We start from the raw sequence: 23,137 nt of genomic DNA, 5'->3' as shown, positions 1-23,137 counted from the left end.
CAAAGTATTTGAGCCGAATTAAACAGTGACACTGGTGGTTCTCAAAGTGTAGCCCTTTTAACTGAGCCCCTTTCCTCAGGAGCCTTTCTTCTCTCTTCCCCTTTCTTTTAATCAAAGAATCCTTGAAGATCCTAAAAGCATAGGCTAAAATTTTTGTGTGCCTGTGTGCATTTTTCTGGAGCAAGGTTTGATAACCCGAAAAAAGTTTAAGAATCACTGTCTTAGACACTCTCATGACTGTAGTTTGTCCTGCATATGTCTGCATCTCAAAGGGACAAACAATGGTTAAGAACCACAGTTTTTTAGTTTTCTCATAATGGTAGAGAGTGATTGAAGACAAAGGTTAGGAATTGCATAGAAAGAGGAAAATCTGAGAGTTAAAGCAAAGAGGTATAGTTCAGCTGTATCGATTGAGCCACCACCCTGACATCTTTGGGAAGTCTTCCATCTAGTCTGCTTAGGGAATTATTTCTGATATAATAAGGATGTTAAGCAGAAGGGAGGATTCAGTAAATCAGTCTTTTCTTAAAAACATTTATGCTACGGAACAAGGAATAACTATTTTGCCCTGTAGTGGACAATCACTTTAGCTAAACATATAGGTACTGTTGTGACTATTATATATTCAAATACACACATATGTACACACAAAAATACAATGCTTAACATAGTTCAATACTGCCTTCAAGGTCAACCCGTTCCACTCCCCCCGCCCCCACTTTTTTCCTGCTTTGCCAAGTCTAATGCTCTGCTATTGAGAATCTAACAGATAATATATCCTCAAAATGGTCCTCCTTACCTTTGTCAGGCTACAAAATGTTACGCTGTGGAAAAGCACTACTGGAAGAACAGAGCAACTGAGATATAGATGGAGAAGCTTGTAAATGTAGCTTTCCTGAGTTATCTCTAGATCATTGTCGGCCCAAATAAATTTCCTATGCAAGTTTTGATAAAATGCATGCATGCATGCATACATTTGTTTTTTACATAGCTATCTTGTCATCGGTAGTCAACTGTGTAACCAAAGTTATGCCCATAAAATATATCTTTTTCGTAATTTTACAAAATATCTAAAAGAAAAAGTAAAATGAGGTATTATGGCTAAAAATATATTTTAAGATTCAGTAGAGGACATAGTACTGATAACTAGAGGTGCTAAAATTTGGACAAAAGTGTAAACTATATTTTAAAACAATTTGTATATTTTAAAACTTAATGAAACCATTGAAGGCATCTGTTTTGCATTTCTTTTTTGTTCTTGTTGTTGTTTGTTTTTTTTGTTTTGCATTTCTAAAGCCTATGTTGTTAGCTTATTGTAGGAATGGCAATATAAGTCTGCAGAAAGTACAATTACAAAAATCTGAGAAGTTTAGTATATACAGTCCAACAGTATAGCTTGTAACTATCAAGGAAGATATATTGGACCTCTTGCTTTTTCTTGTATCTATTGCTTTCCCAAATCTAAGGTAGGTATAGGTCTTTACAAAGGGTAAAGGAACTCCTTAGAGCTGTGTTGGTTACTTCAGTTGATAATAGAAAGGAGGACATTTTGAGGGAAAGTGGAGAATTAAGAGAGGAATGAAAGGACACATGTTGATACTCTTGGTGTTTAGTTTTCTTTTCTTTTTTTTACCATAGCAAATGTAAGGTGCCCTGTCTGTCAGTGAACTACTTACTTCAATACAACTTCAAGTCTATAAGTTCTATGGATTTAATAAGGAGAACTAAGCATTGCTTGATTTCTTCCCTCTCCAAACTCCCACTTGTGGATTGGCATAAAGTGAAAATTCCTCCAGTAATGCCCAAACCTTCTCATTTAGGGTTTGGTACTGCATCATGCCTAAGTGAATGTCGAATAAATGTTGTCTGATGATGATGATAATAATTTGTTTCAGGAGGAATTCTCTTTATGCTTAAGTACCACATTTCTCACAATGGTCTCAAGAGTCATTGGAAAATAGAATTCTTGTTTGAACTCTTACTGTCTAATTTTTGCCAATTACACTATTAATAAGTTTTATATGAATTTTAAAAACTGGATTCATTTGGCAAAGTGCAAAATCCTCTAAACATAGGAATGCAATAGAACTGATTTTAACTGGTATATTTAAGAAGAATAACATGCACTGAATTTGAATGATAAACTCAAGGACTTTCCAAAGAAAGTGTGTGCTGGGTTTAGGTGTTTTATGAATAGGGCTCATTCACTATATATTTACTTACTGTAGCTTTTACTAAGTAGCACGATAATTGTTACTGCAGAGTTAGAGTGTTAGCATAGCATCTTGAAAATGTCTCTGTGTGGGATATGTTATGTGAATGTGTGTTGTCAAGTAGTTTCATTTTGGACTTTTGAAAGCATTAACTTCTAAATATTTTCTTAGTTTCTTTTAAAAAATAAACAAATAACTTGAAGAAAGAATATCACTAATTCCTTGGTGATAGGGAAGGGGTGGGGGGAATGGTGTATTCTGCCCCAGGATATGCTTTGGGGAAATTACTTGGAATTCAAGGAATCGCAAGTGGAGCAACTTTAAAACACTTTGCTATAATGTGTTCTAAAAGGTAATTAAGTCTTGACATGTAAAGACATGTTAATGTAGTATTCTGAAAAAAGAGTTATGGAAGTTTTTTTCTTTCACAGTAGGGTCTCGTAATACATAATTTGCACTAGTTGAATATTTGAAAAAACTGTCCGGAACAACTACTGATACAGTTATCAAAAATTGTATTATCATCTCACTTTCACATCATTAACGTTATATATCCTTTTCTTTCAGCTGGATATGTCAAGTGACCAGATAGCTGCCAATCTGCAAGCAGTTATCAGTGAAGTTTGTAGGCAAAGACCGCTGAATTTGGGTAAGTGGTTCTCTGGGGTAGACTTCCTTGTAGCTCTGTGATACTTTAAAAATGTAAAATATTAAGAAAACAATCCAGTTAATATGCAACTGCAATAACAATAATATTTCCAGGGATTAAAGAAATACAATTTAATTCTCCAAAGGATTCCTAATGACCTTATTAAGAAGTTGTAGTTGTTTGGAGAGGAGACCTCTTTAACATTAATAAGGAATACATCGTGAAACCTTTATAAATTCCCACATTATTTCTACCATTAAATGTAATAAAGTTTGGAAGAAAACTGTAACGGATTGCCTTAAACTTACAATAGTGTTTAAGCAGAAACTAAAGTCATTTATGAGATAGATGGTATTTTGAAGCCAGACCATTCACTTTGTCACTGGTACTAGCAGTTGGCTTTCTTAATCTTATTTATTTTAGAAAAGAAAACAAGGTTTTTAATCATGTCACAAGAATCACTATCTATGAATGGGGTGATTCATGGAGAACAGTGGAACTTGACGTGGAAGCTGTGTCATAGGCTAGGAACACGTGTCGCACCCACTGCATTACCTGCCATTCACAGTCCTTCCTCAGGCAAACGTGTTCTCTTTCCGCTGCTTGAAAGCAAGCAAGAGTCTGTAACCCTCAATTGACTCTGCACTTACAGGCTTACCATTATAGGAATCTGTCATGTTTCATTTTATAAACCAAGTGTATAATTAGAACACAATCTCACGTTATGTTTAACCTTCTTTGGGAGTTAAACACACTGGTGAATAAATACCTCATTTGTTAATTCTGTTGTGCTAGATATGACCATAGTACTTAGTGACTGTGTGTGTATAGATTCTTCTCTTTCATGGAGAACTTTGTTTTGAGTATAGGAGCCTCTGAACCTATATCAGGAGTAGAATGATGAACAGTAAATCTCTAAAAGCAATGGAGTTATCTTCTCTTTGCCATTTTAAGAGAAATGGGTCCCTTAACATTGTTCTTATGAAAGGCTTTTTAATTTTTAAGGAATTTTACTAAATGTTTGGTAACACAGAGTTAGCATCTGTGCTGACTGTTTTAAATAAATATTTAGAATCTTGCCATCAAATGTAAATATCATCACCTGTTCCCTTTACTGTTGACTTTGCAATGAAATAAATTCTAGGTGATCACCTTCTGAAAGAGAGAAATGAATTATTAGTGAATATGTGTAGTTTCATCTATAAATCTCTAATATACTATGGTACAGCTAGTTTGTCTTCTACTCTAGAAATGAAGCGATCTTCCCTTTGTTATAATTCAAAATAATAGTTCAGTAATATCAGTACTTTTCAAGTGAAAATATAACACGAGTCCTATAAAGTTTCTTGTTGTATGTTTGTATTTGCTCATTAGGTATCTGTGGAATAAAATGAAAATTGATTCTTGTCTTTGTTTTCAGGACCCTTTGTGGTACGTGCTTTCCTTCGAAGTTCAACAAGTGAAGGTTTGTTACTAAAGATCGAGTCATTATTGCCTAAAGAAGTAGAACCCGAAGAAAGTGACAAAAAAGTTGCCTAAATGTGTTGCATTGAGAAATTATTTTCAGTGGATCAAGAAACAACAGAGAAAATTAAAAACTGTTTCATTTCTAAGTTTGGTGTCTTGTTATTTCTTGATCATCATACTTGAAAGTAAATTTTAACACTGGAAAATCTTATAATACTTTCAAAACTAAGAAAATAAAATTTGCTCTGTGTCTGAACCTAACTTTTAGATCCTGTTAAATTTTCTTCCTTAGTATTCAGATTCTACAATCTGGTAATTATAGCAGCAATTTCTAGCTTAATAACTTTCCCTTGAGAGCCATACCATTTGAGGGAAAAGTAACATCCTCAGTTCCCATAAGACAGAGAACGGCAGAATCATGAGCTACATCACAAATATGACTATTTTCTAAAGAAAAAATATGGAAAATCTTCATTCTAATAATTCCTTAATGTCTTTTGTGATAGCATGAATATAGAAAATGATTAAGCCCTTAAAACAAGTGGATGGAAAACCTTTTTTTTCTCTTAGGAATCAATTTATAGTATTTTTTTTGTAATAACAATATTGTATATTTTATTTATTTATTTATTTATTTTAAAAAATATTGTATATTTTAGTGGTGCTTTGTAATATACAAGGCACTGTGTATGGTGTTTTTATATACTTTATTTGATCCTGAATTCCTCTGCTTAATAGCAAGTTGTTAGTGTTTGTTGAATGAATATCCCATGAGGTAGATAAAACAACTTAATTTATGGATGAAGAATCAGGCTACCAGTTTGCTTACTGGTGTTGGTCCTTAAGTGTTTACTGGTATGTGACAAAACAAAAAAAATAAGGATAATTTTGTCATGCAGTTGCCAACTGTCCTTTCTTGGGAACGATTTCTTTTACTCTGAGACTGTCTTCCACTTTTTTTAAGGGATGTTCAAGGGCTTTTTCTTTTTTTTTTTTTTTCAAAGATTTATTTATTTATTGATTGATTGCTATGTTGGGTCTTCATTTCTGTGCTAGGGCTTTCTGTAGTTGTGGCAAGCAGGGGCCACTCTTCATCGCGGTGCGCGGGCCTCTCACTATCGCAGCCTCTCTTGTTGCGGAGCACAGGCTCCAGACGCGCAGGCTCAGTAGTTGTGGCTCACGGGCCTAGTTGCTCCGCGGCATGTGGGATCTTCCCAGACCAGGGCGCGAACCCGTGTCCCCTGCATTGGCAGGCAGATTCTCAACCACTGCGCCACCAGGGAAGACCAAGGGCTTTTTCTTATATGAAATAATAGTCCTGATAAATTTGTTGGTGGGTTTTAATAACACTCACTTTGTAAAGAATATTTTGATGGCTCCATATAGGTCTCCCCAATTGTTTTTGAAATTTTCGTGGTCTAAGAAGTCCCAAAGATGTGAACAACCATTGTACTCCACTAAGCCTTTTTTCCCACAGGAAAATTAAAATTTAAGGGCTGTTTACTAAAACCAACTGTAGCATTAACTACAAAACAGTAACAGCAGTTACCTTTTATTGAGTGCCTACTACTATCTTATGCTTTATATGCATTTTCTCATTTCATCCTCACTGGAGTTTAGTAAGAAGGGCGGTACTCTCATTTTACAGTTAAGGAAATTGAAACTTGTGTGAGGTCCTATAAGTGGCAAACTAAGATTCAAACCTACATTTGTCTGATTTTGAAGCCTTTTCTCTTAACCATTAGGCTATTTTACCTCCTTTTTATGTGTTCTAAGATAAATTAAACTATTTAACTAACCAATTTTAAATTTTTAAAATATTGAATAATTACACTTCAGTTTCTCGGTATGTCTGGTTATGGGGTTATGGCAGAGTGATGTGAAGAAAGTTGAAATAAAAGGGTTGGAGGAGTGGGATGAGAAAAGAGCAGTGCAGGATGGAGAGAAAAAGATATCTACTTGTTTCCCACATTTATGGTCTTCTGAAAGCATACTGATTGTTATTTAAAGACCCTAGTTCACAGAGTAGAATCTCTATTACTGTATTTGTGAGTTTTCTTCTGATTGATAGAGTAAGTATACTCTTATTATAGAGAACTTTAGAAACACTGATAAATATAAAAAAAAAATCACTCAGAGTCCTACTACTCAGATAACCAGTATTAATATTTTGGTGCTTCCCATTATCTTTTTCAATTGACAGAGAAAGAGAGACAGAGAAACAGAGGGAACATGTACGCACATGATGTTATATAAAGTAAGCATTTCCCCATATTATTTAAAATCTCATATGAAAAGCATTTTAATGATTGAGCAATATTTCATCCTATTGATGCTCTAATTTATGGAGTCATTTCTTAGTTTGGGGGCATTTAACTTGCTTTCAGGTCCCCCTTAACCTTATTATTTAACAATGCTTTGGAGAAAACCTTTGAGCATAATTTAGTTTCCTCTATATTTCTAGAACTGACACTCCTGAGTTAAAAGGTATGATATGGCTAAAGGTCTTAATTATGTCTTAGAAAGATGCCTTTCTGAGCAGAACAAACCAGAACAAGGAAATATGGTTGGAAAACTTGCTCTGGGCAAGAGCATTCCAGGGCCTTATTAACTGGCCTATGAATGAATTATTCCCTAACCTTGCATTAGAGCATTTTTCCTATTGGCTAACTAGAACTAATGTTGAGTGTTCATAATGGTATGCTTCTGGAAAAATAGTAGAGTTGCACTAGGTTACTCTTCACATAAACCTCTCTCTTTTGTGTTATTAATGTATTTTCTTCTTTCTGAGAAAACAGTAAATTAAAATCTTATATTTAAAAAGAGTAAAAAGTTTTAAATAATTATGGTAAATATCAATACTAGTAATTCTCAAACATTAGCCTGCATCCACATCACCTGGAGGGCTTGCAGGCACAAATTGCTTGGCACCAGTCAGCATCTGGGGTGGACCTTGAAAATTTACATTTCTAATACGTTCCTGTTGCCAAACCCAGTTCGTGCGCCTGGTGCACAGTGAGGCCAAACAAGCCAAAATGTTGGAGTTTGGAGCAGAGAAAGGTTTATTGCAAGGGCCGAACAATGAGAATGGGCTGCTGGTGCTCAAAAAGCCTGAACTCTCCCAAGGTTTTTAGGGAAGAGTTTTTATAGGCAAAATGTGGGGGGAGAACTGAAAGGTGTGTGACCTTCCCCTGATTGGTTGGTGGTGAGGTAACGGGATGATGTTCCACGAAGCTCAATCATTAGCCTTCTGGTTCCAACCTGTCTGGGATCCAGAGCTTGTGCTCTGACTGAAGTTACCATCCTCTACCTGGGTGGGATAGTTCCTGGAGAACTCTCAGATTGTTCTGTATAGCCCTTCAGGAGGAACCGGGACCCTGCCCCATCGCTGCACTGCTTCTTGACTGCCTTTCCTTTGTTTCTGCATTCCTTCACTCTTCTGTTTGAATCTGCCCTCTGGAACTCAGGGAACATCTAGGAGGCTAAGCCTTTTTCCTACAAGCAAGGAAGTGGAGGACAAGGAAAGGCTTTGTCCACAGGGTCCTGCTCAGTTTCATTCGCAGGTGATGGTGATGTTACTGGTTCAAAGACTATATTTTGAGAACCACTGATACTTACTAATGGATCTTTTAACCCTGGATAAAAAAAAATCTCTGGCTTTGGTATCAGCATTAGTTTATTTTCAAATTTGACAGGTAATTCTTGTGCAGCAAGGTTGAGAATCACTGGTATATGCAATTAACCAAGTTATAAGAGGTGAAAAATTTTTAATAAAAGTCAAGATTTTAAAAGACTGAGATGAAAAAAAAGATAATGCACTGAATTTAAGAGCCAGGAGTAGTTTCTAGCTTCCTGGTCTATCCCTATGTGTAAACAATTTAAATTCCTATGGGCAAACAATTCAAAATCTGAGATCTTCTGTAAAACAAGGACATCATAAGGTGATCATCAATGTACTTTCTAAAAAAATTTTATGACACAGCTTTTGTAGTTGGCATTTCATGTTGTTAGAAATGATGTGATATAACATTATTAATTAACATTACTAATATAAACACATGTAAACATAAGTTTAATGGTATTACTTATCATTATCTTGTTAAAGACCAGAGGCTTATGGTGGGATGGGGAGACCTACTCAGTAGTGACTGTTTTTTTAATAGCAAGTAGTAATCGCAGTGTCCAGTAGGTGGCAATAGTAACCTTTCATACAACTTTTAAATAGTTGTGTACTTATTGCTAAATATTTGTTTTCTCATTTGACTATACAAGTAAAATAGCAAAAATACTTTATAGACCCCTTGGAGCTTTGTTTATTTATTTATTTTTTGTTCTGTTTTGGGCATGTTACAGAGGTTGCTTTAGTTGTCACTCTGTAATAATGCATTTTTAGAATTTAAAGAATTTGTTTCTGTTTTAACTTTTATTATAGAATTTTTTCAAATATACAGATAAAAAGAACACCCATTTACTTACCACCCAGCTTCAGCAATTATCAACATTATGCTCTTGTTCTAGGTACATCTATCCCTTCCATCTACCTACCACTCCCCAGCTCGTCCTCATCCTTGTTAGAGTAATTAAAAGCAAATCCCTATAAAGAGTTTTAAGAATAATCAAGCTATAAGTACAAGAAAATTTTAGTTCCATTTTTCAGAACCCAATGTTTTTGTGTTCTCCTCTGGCCATTGAGGGCATTTAGGTTCTTTGGATTGTATTTTGCATGTAATAATGGGCAAAACACCTATTTCTAGTGCTTTGAGAACTTAAGAGTACATAGTAACAGAACTAGCCACAAAAGGTTGTATATAAATATCAATACTTTAAAAAATAAGAAGGAAGAAATTGGTATCTTCACTTAAATTTTTGTTTTTGAATCAAAATATGAAATTAGAAATGTAACTATTATAAGGGATAGGTTGAAATAATACTTTTCATTCTGAAGGTATTCAGAGGAACAAAAAGTTTTACTGTATTGCTTTATTTTAAAAAATGGAAGGACATTAAATTTGGCAAGTAGAGAAAGGAAGAACACAATCAAAAATTTAAAGAAAACAGTGACCCATAATTCCTTAAATAACTGCTTAACATTTCGTATACTTCCTTTTTTTCTTCTTCCCATGGGGAGGTCTCCTTTTTCTCCCTGAAATAACATGGTTGTGATCATCTTGGGTATAGGGTAGGAAGGGAGATGCCTTGGCTTTGGCGGTTTCCCACATCTCCAGCTCTTTAGTCACTTTTATTTGAAAAAAGCCAACCAAAAAGCAATTTTCAAGTATTTGCTAAATGAAAGGTTTAACACTTTCTATATCTTGTCATATGTTGCATAAAACTTTATAGTATTGTTTCCTAAGTTGGTAATTACTTTAATGAAAATTAATTTATGTAAATTTTAAGTTGAATAACCCAGTGTTTCCCAAAGGGCAATAAGTGTACCAAGGAAGACCAAGAAATGAATTTTGATGGTAAGTGAGCCACATCTTTAAGAGTTTAGTATGTTTTTACTATATTATAGGAAAATATAACTTGCACATAAATGACCATGACTTCATGGGCATTGTTGCCTAGGATGACATTGCCTAGATGATTATTTGTAAAGTCTATTTAAAAATATTGTGTAAATTATGTAAATATATAAACTATATAAACTGCTTTCCAAAGTGGTTATACAATTTTACATTCCCTCCAGTAGTGCATAAGGGTTCCAGTCTCTCCACATCCTTGCCAACACTTGGAATTGTCTGTCTTTTTTATTATAGCCATTCTAGTGAGTGTGTAGTAGTCATATATGTTTTAATTTGAAAATAAATTATTTTGCTGAGAAAGTGCTTGGGGATAAATGATAGAGTTTTAAATGTGTGCCATTTAGAAGATGGAGTATATTTATACTATGAAGCTCCAGAAGTGGAGGTAGGACTAATGTAGACTTTCTAGGGGAGCAAATTCTGGCAAGAAGTTAAGCAAAAGTTAAATACTATGGACTTTCTTGCAAAGTTGTAGTAACCTTTTTATTGAATATATTTACATCCAGCTGTTTCAGTGTTTCCTCAGTTACAGTCAACAGAAATTAACCAGAGAAGAAATGTAATGTAAGGATATGTAGTGGTTCACAGAATCTAAGGAAAAGTTCAACAACTGGTCCTTGGAAAGGATAGGAAGCAGTGCAGCTTAAGGGATCTAAGTAGCAGGAACCAATGGACAGCTTCTTCAGAGAGCTACTGTCAAGGTGAATTTGTTCTCTGACCTTGTGTCACTCTACTCAAGATTTAAATTTTAAGGAGAAAGAGTCTGTTTGGCCTAGTTTAGTTTACACGCCCACTCCTTGGTCAGGAGAAGGCAGAATTGATAATCTCACCAAAACTGCATGCAGTAGGGTAGAAGAAATTGCCCAGGGGGAATATTGAAATGCCTTTACCAAAAGAAGGGGCTCACTGGGTGCTGGGCAGGCAAGACCAATAGATGTCCACTATATCACATCACTATCTCTGTTGAATGACTAGGAAGAATTAATAGCAATGATAGGAGGGTCAACAAATCTCTAAGGGTCATTCATTCCTTGAATAGTTATTAAATGTCTCTTCCTATGATTTCTATGAAATCAATGTATTTCTTTGAACTAAAAACATTTACTTTGTTACTCAAAGTATTTTTACATACATAGCAAATATTCTTTGAATGCAAAAAAATGTTGCCCATTTATTTTTTGGAGGGGAAAAATGTCAATTTCATTTTATTAAACATAAATAGGAACACATGAACATATTCCCATGGTAAAAAGTTTAAATCCGATACAGCAAAACTTCTATGATTCTCCCAATCAGCCTCCCTTGTGGCTCCATGTGGATCTTCTATACTTGTACAAATTATGTTCCTACATTTACAGTTAATTGCCTGTTGGCATATGTAGGTTTTTCATATTTAAAAATAGGTAGTATTAGCAAGTACTTCTTTAAGGTAGATTGCTACAATAGTATAGTGGTTAAGAGCACAGACCCCAGAGACAAACTATAAGGATTCAAGTTCTAGCTCTCCTATGTAGCTGTATATTGTTGGTATTGCCCAGTAAATTTAAGGAAACTTTTTATTGACATACAACACAAATTCATAACTATGAACAACTTGATGAATTTTCCTAAAGTGAACATGTACCTAGCATATAGGTCACGAACTAGATAATACCAGTACCCCAGAAACCCCTTTGTTCCCTCCTTGAAAAATACTCCTCTTCAAGGTAACCACTATCATGACTTCTAAGAACATGTATTTGTTATTCCTCTTTTTGAACTCTATGTAAATGGAATAATAATTACCATATGCATTTTGGGGGGGAGGCCCAGGTTCACTCAGTATGTTTATGAAACTCATCCATGTTGTATGTATTTATATTTTATTAATTCTCATTGCTGTTTTAATATTCCATTGTGTGAATATATCACAATTTATCCATTCTACTGTTGATGGACATGTGGATTCTTTACAATTTGAGGTATTACAAATAACGCTATTCTGAACATTCTTATACAGTTTTTTGGGGGGAGGTTTTAGGGATTTTACAAATAATGCTATTTATTAACATTCTTGTTCACTTCTTTTGGTGAACATATGTATGCATTTCCCTTAGATATATACCTAAGAGCGGAATTGCTGGATCATAAGTTAGGTATATGTTCATTTATAGTAGATAATGCTTCACAGTCTTCCAAAGTAGTTGTACCAATATAACTTCCAACGGTGTGTGAGAGTTCCCACTGATCTACATCCTTGCCGATAATTGGTTTATCTTTTTCATTTTAACCATTTTGCTGAACGTGATATGGTCCAGTAATTTTTGAAGAATGTAAAAATCCCATTATTGGGAAGACAGAATGTAGGGTGTCACTCCCCAGTGATTGAAGTTGGCTCTAAGGTCGGGCAAGGCCCGGGCTGGGCAGACCTGCCCTAGGGGTGAGGGGTTGCTGGCATGTCAGCACTCCTGCTCTTCTTCATTACCCTCTCCCTGTATCGGGGCCCACATGCCCTTTGGAAAAAGGGATCACCTGAGAAGCACAATACAAGGGCTTGTCCCTTGCATCTGGGCTGGTGATCTGGGCAGAGGCTGGGACAGGAGCCACAAGAGTCAGATAGTTTTCCCAGGAGAGGCCCAGTGCCTCCCTCCTTCCCAGGGTCACCACCTTCCTGGCTCCTCCTGCCTTGTGCCCCCTCAGGCCTTCCAGCCCCTTGTACCTTTACTGCTGTTTGGTTAAAGCCTCTGTTTTGTTAAAAAAAAAAAAAAAAGATTATCAGGTGATCTAGAGTTTTATGGGATTTATAAAATAACTTTTTCTTCAAAAAATTAAAAGAGATGGAAGAAATCTGTTATTCTCTGACTCCAACAAGTTACTATCTTCTGGGGAAAGGATTAATTTGGTTTGGATTATCCTATGTAATAAAGGGCCCTCCATCAGACTCTAGAACCTGGTTTTGAACATTACCCCTTCTTTATATCTAAATCCCATGTTTGGTAAAATTAGGTATTTAAGATTTTAAAATTATTGTTCCTGGTATATTATGCAATTTCAAATATTACTACTCTTAACCTAGACTGGAGACTGCAAATACCTGACTCACATTCTGTCATCCCTTGTTTCCAGCCAGGCAGATTATGACAGATGACGTGACTCACAGAATGTTTTCCCACTGATTTCTCTGTGGTCTCAGATTTTTTTTTTTCTCAGTACAGTGCTCCTTGTAGTCACACTGTTGACTAGAAGTGTGATGGAAGATTAAAACACTCTTTTCATCCTGTACCTCAAGGTACAAAGTAATCAGCTGAGTCTTAAAATTTTCTTAAGTATTGCCATTGTTGATTGGCCCTATATTACACTGAGAGAAATGTGACTCATTCTTAGAAAGCTGTCATTTAAATCTATTACTTAGTCATGCTAACTGAGGAGCTGGCTTACTTTTATTTTATTCTTGTTTAAAATTTTTTGTTTTCCTTTCTATTTGATTGGTTTTTTTTTTTCTTTTGGACTAGGAAAAATTCTGAGAAGTTTGCTGCAGCTTCATAGGTCAAAGTAAGTTAGGGGAAATGACTTGGAAGAGGAGGAAAGATGATGCAGATACAGGGTTACACATGAATACTGACAGTTTGGGGGTTAGGAAGACCTTTAGAGTCCTATATCGTTTTGGAGTATATTGGTTATGGTATGATGTATATTGATCATAGCTTGTCACTTGAAATTAAATTTAAAAGTAATTTATGGTAGTGAATTACAAAGTAGCATTTTTCAAAGTGAAATGTTAGAGAATAAGTGGCTTCTTTAAAAATTTTGACTATGCTAAAATGATAAAGCTGATGATTAAAACCTAAGATGAAAGATAATTAAAACCTCAAGCGGATAAAGAAGGAAGGGAGGACAGATGAAAAATAAAAGAGTTTGGTGATATAGATGAAACCGGGAGATAAGTTTTAGCAGTAGTAGTTTATGCTAATGTCATATTCCCAGCTCCAACCCTTACTAAGTGTGTTACTCTGAGCATTCACTTGCCTTGTAAGCCTCAATCTTTTTGACTATAACACAATCATAAGAAAGGTCACCTTTATTAACTCAAAGTGTTGTGAAAACTACTCAGGTAATGTAAATGAAATTATTTTATAAAATGAAGGTACAATCAACTGCTGTTATCATAAATACTAGGATAATATGTGAGCCTCAACATGTAAATAGCTCAAACTGGGTTAAAAAAAAAAAAATTCTAGCTTTCCTTTTCTGCCCATAATGGAATAACGTATACCAGACTTGCCCTCTACCTGTGAACAGCTAGAAAACTGGACAAAAATATTTGAAGCTACTGTTTTCTGACCTTGGAAAACATGCAGTACGGGTGTGTGTTCTCTAAATGGATGGAAACAAATAAGTTGTACAAAAGCCTCAGCATTCTGCCTGATGTCACTTTCCAGACCCTGCACAGGAAGAGGGAAACCAAGGAAAGCACGGTAGTCTCTTTATAGAAGTCACTGAGATCAGATTTGGGGAAGGCTGTGGCAGCTTCGGTTTGTGAGGCATGGCACCAGAGACGTAGGCGCCATGCAGGGAAGCTCCAGCACTCTGCAGGGGGGTTCACTGAGACGTCTGCTCTGTGCTAAGATGGGCCTGCATAGAGTGAAATGCCTCAAGGCTAGACTAAACGCAATTATTGGGGAGCTTTAAGTTGAACAAGTCCCAGAACTTACATGTGGCTGAGAGACATTTGAGTTTTGACCACCAGAGTGGCAAGACATTATTGAAAATCCTGGGCATGCAGTAGATACCCCAGAGTTGTGCCTTCAAATAGGGCTAAAAGAGCTCTAGAGTAGAGGCTACTCCGGACCACCAATAACACTTTAAAAACAACCTCAAAAGGATCAAATTGATTGGCAAGGAAGTTAACTGCCTGCCAAATTCAACACTCTTTAAATGCAGAAAACAAAATCCAAAATTTTAAGAACATAGCTTTTATGGTGTCTGGTACCCAATAAAAATTATGACATGCAAAAAGGAAGGAATATGTAAGGAAGAAAATCATTCAATAGAAACTGACTCAGAAATTATGGAGATGAATGAAGTAGCTGACAAGGGCTTTAAAACAACTATAGTAAATATGTACAAGTGTGTAATGAAAAACATGAGCATAATGAGGAGAGAAATGGAAGACATTAAAGAAGGCAAAGGGAGCTTTAGAGCTGCAATGCAATTTAGAAATGCAATATCTGAACGGAAAATTCACCAATGGATTAACACCTATAGCCACTGCAGAAGAAAAGAAGCATGACTTAAAGATACTGCAATAGGAACTATACAAATTGAGGTACAGAATGAAAATAATAATAGTAATAAAAGGCCAGATCCTCAGTGATCTGAGGAATATTCAAAGTGATCTAACGTATGTGTAATTGGAGTATCTGAAAAGGGCAGGGGAGAGGAGCCAGAAAATATATATTTGAAGTAATAATGGTTTAATTTTTAACGAACAGGATGAAAACTATGATTTCTAAATCTAAGTAAATGAACTTCAAGCAGGATAATTGAAAGGAAAACCATTCTAAGGCATATCATATTCAATTTGTTGAGAATCAGTGATAACATAACACTCAAAAGCAGCCAGAGAGAAAAAGAAACATTAAATACAGGGGTACCAAGATAAGAATTACTGATTTCTTGTCAGAAGTAATGCAAGCCAAATAGGGAATGGAATGATAACTTTAACATGCTTTAAAAAAAGTTAATGTAGAATTCTATGTCAAGTGAAAATATCCTTCAAAAATGAGAGCAGCATAAAGACTTATTTGACAAATAAAACACAGAGGATTTATTTCCAGCAGACCTGAATTACAAGAAATGTTAAAGGAAGTCCTTCGAGAGGAAGAAAACTGATACCAGTACAAACCCAGTTCCATACAAATGAATGAAGAATGCCAGAAATGGAAAATATGTGGGAAAATACGAAAAATGCTTTTCTGATTTTTATCCTTTCTTTTAAAAAAATTACCTTTTAAAAGCGAATGTAATAACAGTGTATAGTGGGGTTTATAACAGTTTGAAGTAAAATGTAGGAAAATAGCACAAAGGTTGGCATATGGTATATACTTATACTTAGCTTATTTCAGTTGCATGCAGCTTTCTGTGTTCATCTAGTATTTTTAGTCGATGAAATCACATGTAAAATCAAAAGTCAAGTTAATACTAAAAATTTTTGTTATTGTGTTAAAACAAGTTTGTATTTTTGAAAACAAACATTGTAGTAGAACTGACTGTATAGTTTACCTAGTATGACAAAAGTTTGCACCCATGTTACCATGATGAAAATCAAGATACAGAAAATTTCCATCACCCCCAAAAGTTTACTTGTACACTTTGTACTGATTCTTGCCTTCAGCTCCAAGCAACAGTAGATTTGTGTTCTGTCACTATAGTTTTGCTTGCTGTAGAATTTCATATGGATGGCTCATACACTGTTATGTATACGTTTTAATATTTTAAAATTCATCCACATTGCTGCATATATCAAATAGATTATTCTTTTCTATTGCTGAAATATATTCCATTATATAGATATGCCAAATGTATTTATCCATTCATTCACCTGTTGATGGGTATCTGTGTTGTTTCCAGTTTGTGGTTATTATGAATAAAACTTCTCTGAACATTAATGTACAAGCGTTTTTTGGTGGACATTTGCTTTCTTCTCCCTTGGATTTATAATGGAACTGCTAGGTCATATGGTGACAGCTTTCATAAGAAACAACCAAATAGGTCTCCAAAGTGGTTGTACTATTTTATGCCCCAACAGCAATATCTGAAAGTTGAAATTGCTTCATATCCTAACTGTAATTTATGGTAAGTCTTGAAGTCAGAAAATATAAGCACTCCAACTTTGTTCTTTTTTTAAAATATTTGTTCTGACTGTTTTATATCATTTGTATTTCTACCTAAATTTTAGAATCAGGGAATTCCCTGGCGGTCCAGTGGTTAGGATTTGACGCTTTCACTGCGGGGGCCCATGTTCTGTCCCTGGTTGGGGAACTAAGATCCCGCAAGCTGTGCAGCGCGGCCAAGAAAAGAAAAATTTTTTTAGAATCAACTTGTCAATTTCTACCACAAGGGCTTCTGGGATTTTGATTGAAATTTCATTGAATCTATTATATTCTAATTTAGAGAGAACTGGTACCTTAACAATACTGAGTCTTCTAATCCATGACTGGTATGTCTCTCAACTTACTTAAATCTTCTATAATGGCTCTCAGCAAGGAAAAGTTTGAGCAAATTCCTTTCTATGCCTAATTTGATGAGAGTTTTTGGTTGTCGTTGTTGTTCCTGAGTAGGTGTTAAATTTTATCAAGTACTTTTTCTGAATCTATTTAGAGAACCACGTGGATTTCCTTTTTTAGTTTAACATGGTGAATTTCGTTGATTATTTTTAAAAGGTTAGACCAACTTTCTGTTACTGGGGTAAGTCCCACTTGGTCATGATGCATTATCCTTTTTATATGTTGCTAAGTTAGATTTGATATTATTTTATTAGGAACTTTTCCAACTAGCCTCAGGAGAGAAATTGGTTTTTAATTTTCTTTTCTTGTGATAGCTTTACTTTTGGTGTCAGAGTAATGGTAGACTCATAATAAGTTGAGAAGTATTCCCTCTATTTTCTGAAACTTTCTGTAAGACAGCTATGATATCTTCCTCAAATGTTGGTTAAAATTCACCAGTGAATGCATATGGAATTAGGGTATTTTTTGTTGGAAGATTTTAAGTTATTTCATTTATTCAGATGATATAGGGCTATTCAGGTATTTAATTTTTTTTTGGCCAGTTTTGATTTTGTAAATTTTGGCTATCAAGGACTTGGTCTGATTCTTATAAGTTGTCAAATTTATTGCAATAAATATGTTTAAAACATTTCTCTTTGACTCTTTCAATATACATGGAATCTATGGTGATATCCCTCTTTCATTTTTATACTGGTAATTCATGTCTTTATTTTTTTCTTGTTTCTTCTAAGCTAGTTTATTATTTTATTGATCTTTTTAAAAAATCAGCTTGAATTTCACTGGTTTTTCTCTGTTGTTTGTGCATTTTATTTTTAATTGGAATTTTCACATACCATGTAATTCACCCATTTAAAGTATACACTCAGGGTTGTTTGTTTGTTTTGCTTTGTTTAGTATATTCAGAGTTGTACAACCATCACCATAATGAATTTGAGAACAGTTTCATAACCCCAAAAGGGAATCTATCCAGTCACTCTTCATTTTCCCCACATACCCTTCCCCAGTACCAGGCATCAACTAAACTACTTTATATCTCTATAAATTTGCCTATCCGGGACATTTCATATAAATGGAATCATGTAATTTATGGTCTTTTGTGACTGGCTTCTTTCACTTAGCATAATGTTTTCAAGGTTCATCTATGCTGTAGCATGTATCAGCGCTTCATTTATTTTTATTGTTGAATAATATTCTGTTGTATGGCTACATCACACTTTGTTTATCCATTCATCAATTGGTGGACATTTGGATTGTTTCCATTGCTTGGCTGTTGTGAACAATGGTGCTATGTTATTTGAGTACAAGTTTTGTGCGGACATATGTTTTCATTTTGCCTAGTATATATACCTAGCAGTGGAATTCTGGGTCAAACGTTAACTCTGTTTAGTCTTTGGAGGACATACCACCTTGTTTTCCAAAGTGGCTGCATCATATTATATTCCTATCAGCAGTGTGTGAGGGTTCCAGTTTCTCCACATCCTTACCAACACTTGTCATTATCTGTCTTCTTGATTGTAGCCATCCTAGTGGATGTGAATTGCTATCTCATTGTGGTTTTGATTTGCATTTCCCTGATGGCTAAAGATGTCCTTTTTCTCCTCAGTTGGAGTTCTGCTAGAGATTGTGTTGAATTTGTAGATCAATTTGTGGAGTATTGCTATCTTGATAATATTAAGTTTTTCTATCCACGAACACGGGATGCCTTTCCATTTGTTTAGTTCTTCTTTATTTTCTTCAGTGATATGTTGTAGTTTTAGCATACAAGTCTTTCACTTTTGTTAAATTTATTCATAAGTATTTTCTTCTTTTTGTTGTTGTTATAAATGGAATTATTTTCTCAATTTCATTTTTGGATTGTTCATTGGTATTGTATAGACCTTCAGTTGACTTTTGTGTATTGTTCTTGTATCCAGCAACCTTGTTGAACTCGATTATTACTCTTAATTGTGTGTGTGTGTGTGTGGTGTGAGTACATGTGTGAGTATTCCTCAGGATTTTCTGTATTCAAGATTATGTCACCTGTGAATAGACATAGTTTTGCTTCTTTTTTTCCAATCTGGATTCCTTTTATTTCATTTTTTCCCCCTAATCTGTCTGGCTAGAAACTCTAGTGCAATGTTTAATAGAAATGTCAAGAAAGGACATCCTTGCCTTGTTTCTTATATTAAAAGGAAAGCACTCAATTTTTCATCATTAAGTTTGATTACCTGAGGGATTTTGTAGATGCCCTTTATCATGTTGAGGATGTTTCCTTCTATTCTTAGTTTGTTGAATATTTTTATCATGAAATGTTGAATTTTTTAAAATGTTTGTTTTGCATCTATTTGGAAGATTCTGTGGGAATTGTCCTTTGTTCTATTGACATGATATATTATTTGATTTTTGGATGTTAAATCATCCTTGCATTTTTGAGATAAAACCCACTCAGTTATGTTGTATGATGCCTTTTGTATATTGCTGGATTAAGTTTGCTAGTATTGTGTTGAGCAATTTTGCTTCTATATTCATAAGAAATATTGCTGTATAGTTTTCTTTCTTGTGAAATCTTTGTGTGGTTTTGGTATTGGGGTAATACTGTCCTCATAGGATGAGTTGGGAAATGCTCACTCTTCTATTTTTACAATAGTTTGTGAAGAGTTTTTATTTAAAAAAATATTTGAATTAACCAGTGAAGCCATCTGGGTCTCAGCTTTTCTTCTGGGTAATTTTTTATTTCTAATTTAATATCTTCACTTTTTCTAGATCTATTTGGATTTTCTTTTTCTTCTTAAGTTAGTTTTGGTAGTTTGTGTCCTTCTAGGAATTTGTCTATTTCATCTACATTACCTAATTTGTTGCCATACATTTGTTCATAATATTGCCTTACTATCCTTTTCTGTATGGCCAGAAGTGATGTCTCCCCCTTCATTCCTGATTTTAGTAATTTGAATCTTCTCTTTTCTTTTCTTGGAGAGTCTAGTTTAAAGTTTGTCAATTTTGTCGACTTTTTCAAAGAACCAATGTTTGGTTTTATTAGTTGTATCTATTGTTTTTCTACTCTCTATTTGATTTATTACTACTCTAATCTATCATTTCCTTCCTTCTGCTTGCTTTAGATTTAATTTACTCTTCTTTTTCTAGTGTCTTAAGGTGTAAGTTTAGGTTATTGATTTGATATCCTTTTTATTTTTTAGTGTAGCCATTTAAAACTATAAAATTTTGCTTTAGCTGCATTCCATAAGTTTTAGTATGCTGTGTTTTCATTTTCATTCATCTCAAAGTATTTTTCAATTTCCATTGTGATTTCTTCTTTGACCCATTGGTTATTTAGTACTGTGTTATTTAATTTCTATATCTTTGTTAATTTCCCATATTTGTTTGTTATTAATTTATAATTTCACTCAATTATGGTAGTTGGAGAACATATTTGGTATGATTTCAATCCTTTTAAATTTATTGAGGTTTGTTTTACGGCCCAGCATATGGTCTATCCTAGAGAATGTTCTATGTGCACTTGAGAAGAATGTGTATCCTCCAGTTGTTGAATAGAGTGTTCTGTAAATGTTTTTTTTTTTTTTTTAATTCATCTATTTATTTGGCTGTGCCAGGTCTTTAGTTGTGGCACGTGGGATCTTCATTGCCATGTGCGGGATCTTCATTGCGGCATGCGGGATCTTTGGTTGCGGCATGCAGGCTCTTAGATGCGACATGCGGGATCTGGTTCCCTGACCAGGGATCAAACCTGGGACCCATGCATTGGGAGTGCAGAGTCTTAACTGCTGGACCACCAGGGAAGTCCTTGTAAATGTCTTTTAGTTCTAGTTGGTTTAATGTTGTTAAAGTGTGCTACATTTTTATTAGGTAATATCTTTGTTTTTCTCCTCCTCCTCCTCCTCCCCTTACCCCTCCCTCTCCCCCTCCCCCTTTCTCTCCTCTCCCTTTCTCTCCTCCTCTTTGTGTGTGTGTGTGTGTGTGTGTGTGTGTGTGTGTGTGTGTGTGTGTGAATGACATAGTCTTCATTATTCTTCTAACCCCATTTCCCCTCTGGGTCCTTTATTTTTTATTGAGGGGATTTTTATAGCACTATGATTTTTAGGAACACTTGGGCTGAGTTATAGAAGAACTGACTGCATGCTTTAAATGGGTACTTTTTAAAATATAAATTATACCTCAGTAAAGTTGATTTTAAAACAAATTAATAATTCTGGGTAAAAGTTATTTAAGATTGTAAATTACAGTTTCTTAGAGTAACAAATAATTGTATTGAACAGAAAGATTTTGAAAACTTACTCCCTTAGAAGAGATTTAAAAAAATCTATCCACCCTTTTCTAATGAGTATTTAAATATATTTTTCTACTTCCACTAAACTTGTCATATAAACCCAATTTTTCCCCACAAAGTTTGGATTATTTTTTTGTCTTAAATTGTTTAGTAAAATGCTTCTGCCTTTATTATTATTATTTAAAGTTTAATAAAGTTACTGATGATTGGCAATATCTGACCTTAAAATTCTAGCTGTCAACCATGTCAGGCTAAGAGAGCATATTTACCAGCAATTGTTCTTTAATTCAAAATACAATGTTCCCTTTATGTTCATTTAAAAAGGAAGAGTTGGTTCCAACTCTTACTCTTCTCCCAATATTGCCTGCAAAGTAGAAAGCAATTTTGCATAGATTAAAAGCCTAAGTTAACCATTTAAAAAAGCATGTGGACTTGTCAAGTCATCTCAATGGATTCATTGAGAATTCAAAGGAATAAGAAACAGAGCCTTCATTACATGTCTTTAGCTTGGCTAATCATTTAGCTTTAGCTAATCATTTAACAAACATTTGTTCCCATGGGAAAATGATGTTTCGGTATACTAATGATAACCCTCAACATTCTAAAAGAATAAAATGCAACACAGCAAAACCTGTTGAGTGCTTACTAAAAGTAAGGTATGTTATGAATTTGGTTTAACGATAGTTTATAATTTTGAAGGCATGTTTAGAGACTTATAGCCAAGTTTTAATATTAAGGTCAATAGACATCATTGGGCTTCTAGTTGTGAGAACTAAAGTGATAGAGGTAAGTGAATAATGCTGTCATTGTTTTCTCCAAATGTTTATTTTCATAGATCTGTCTTGAATGCTTAATTCTAGATGATATTGATAAACTTCTGACTTGGTGATAGTTTGAAATAATGATACGTGTAAAAATGAATGAACATTCTCTAAAAATACACATCTTCTCAAAAGAGTGAGCTGGTTTTGTTAATAAATTTTAGCTTAAACATATAGTCTAGCTGTAAATTAGGGAAGCTTCCCTCCCTGTTGTTTTGTCATTAGATGCTATTCTTCCTTTATAGTGCTTACTACAATTTATTAGTGTGTTCATTTATTCAGTCTAGTCTATGTCCCATGTCTGACTTTCATGTATATATTTTTTACCACTATATATCCAGTACCTAGAACCATGCCTGGCATGTAGTATACACTCTAAAAAAACTGTTGAATAGCCAAATAAAATGTCAGGAGACCTGCCTTGAATCCAGTCTTAACTCCATTCTGACTTAAGAAGTAACTTGAGCAAGTGACTTGCTCTTACACTCTTTGTGCCTTTTTTCCCTTCTGTAGTTTAGTGATAATAGTACCTTATATATAATACATTACATCTCTATAATATTCAAAACATTTTCACAACATTCACTGGATGATTATTATGTGCCAGGTACACTTCTAGGTATTAAGGATACAGCAGTAAACCAAAAAAGACAAAAATCTGAGCCTTCATTGAGCTTATATTCTGTTGTTTTGTTTTGATCCTCACAACACCCCTGTGAGGTTACCGACAGGGGTGTTGATACTGATACTGATACTATTAATTTACTGATGTGGAAGTAGAGACTTGAGGTTAAGCATTTATTTACTCCAGATCAATCAGCTGGTGAGTTCAAGAACCAGATATTTTATATCCAGTGCTTTTCCTTCCTCCCTTAACTCCCTGTCTATCATATAGGAATTTTATGAGGAAAAGTAAGATCCAACTTATATATCTTC

The 23,137-nt window shown here is 34.6% G+C and overlaps 1 protein-coding gene across 11 annotated transcripts in view; it reads left to right on the top strand.

Annotated features, from left to right (window-relative positions):
- MRPL1 (mitochondrial ribosomal protein L1) overlaps window positions 1-23,137 on the top strand; it is a 189,099-nt gene that overhangs the window by 53,526 nt on the left and 112,436 nt on the right. For 2 of the 11 annotated variants that reach the window (XM_082389400.1, XM_082389403.1), the window contains exons 8-9: window positions 2,781-2,862; window positions 4,283-4,327. In XM_082389400.1, the coding sequence (XP_082245526.1) occupies window positions 2,781-2,862; window positions 4,283-4,327 (127 nt within the window). Of the gene's footprint in view, window positions 1-2,780; window positions 2,863-4,282; window positions 4,328-6,532; window positions 6,587-7,796; window positions 8,931-9,751; window positions 9,795-13,345; window positions 13,386-14,272; window positions 16,657-23,137 lie in introns of those variants that run through there. The other 9 variants (XM_082389407.1, XM_082389408.1, XM_082389409.1 and 6 more) reach the window with 9 other exon arrangements.

Source organism: Balaenoptera borealis, assembly GCF_965194805.1.
Source record: "Balaenoptera borealis genome assembly, chromosome: 4".
Lineage (NCBI taxonomy): Eukaryota > Metazoa > Chordata > Mammalia > Artiodactyla > Balaenopteridae > Balaenoptera > Balaenoptera borealis.
The sequence above is the reverse complement of the archived record's forward strand: the minus strand, read 5'-3'. Positions and strand labels throughout refer to the sequence as shown.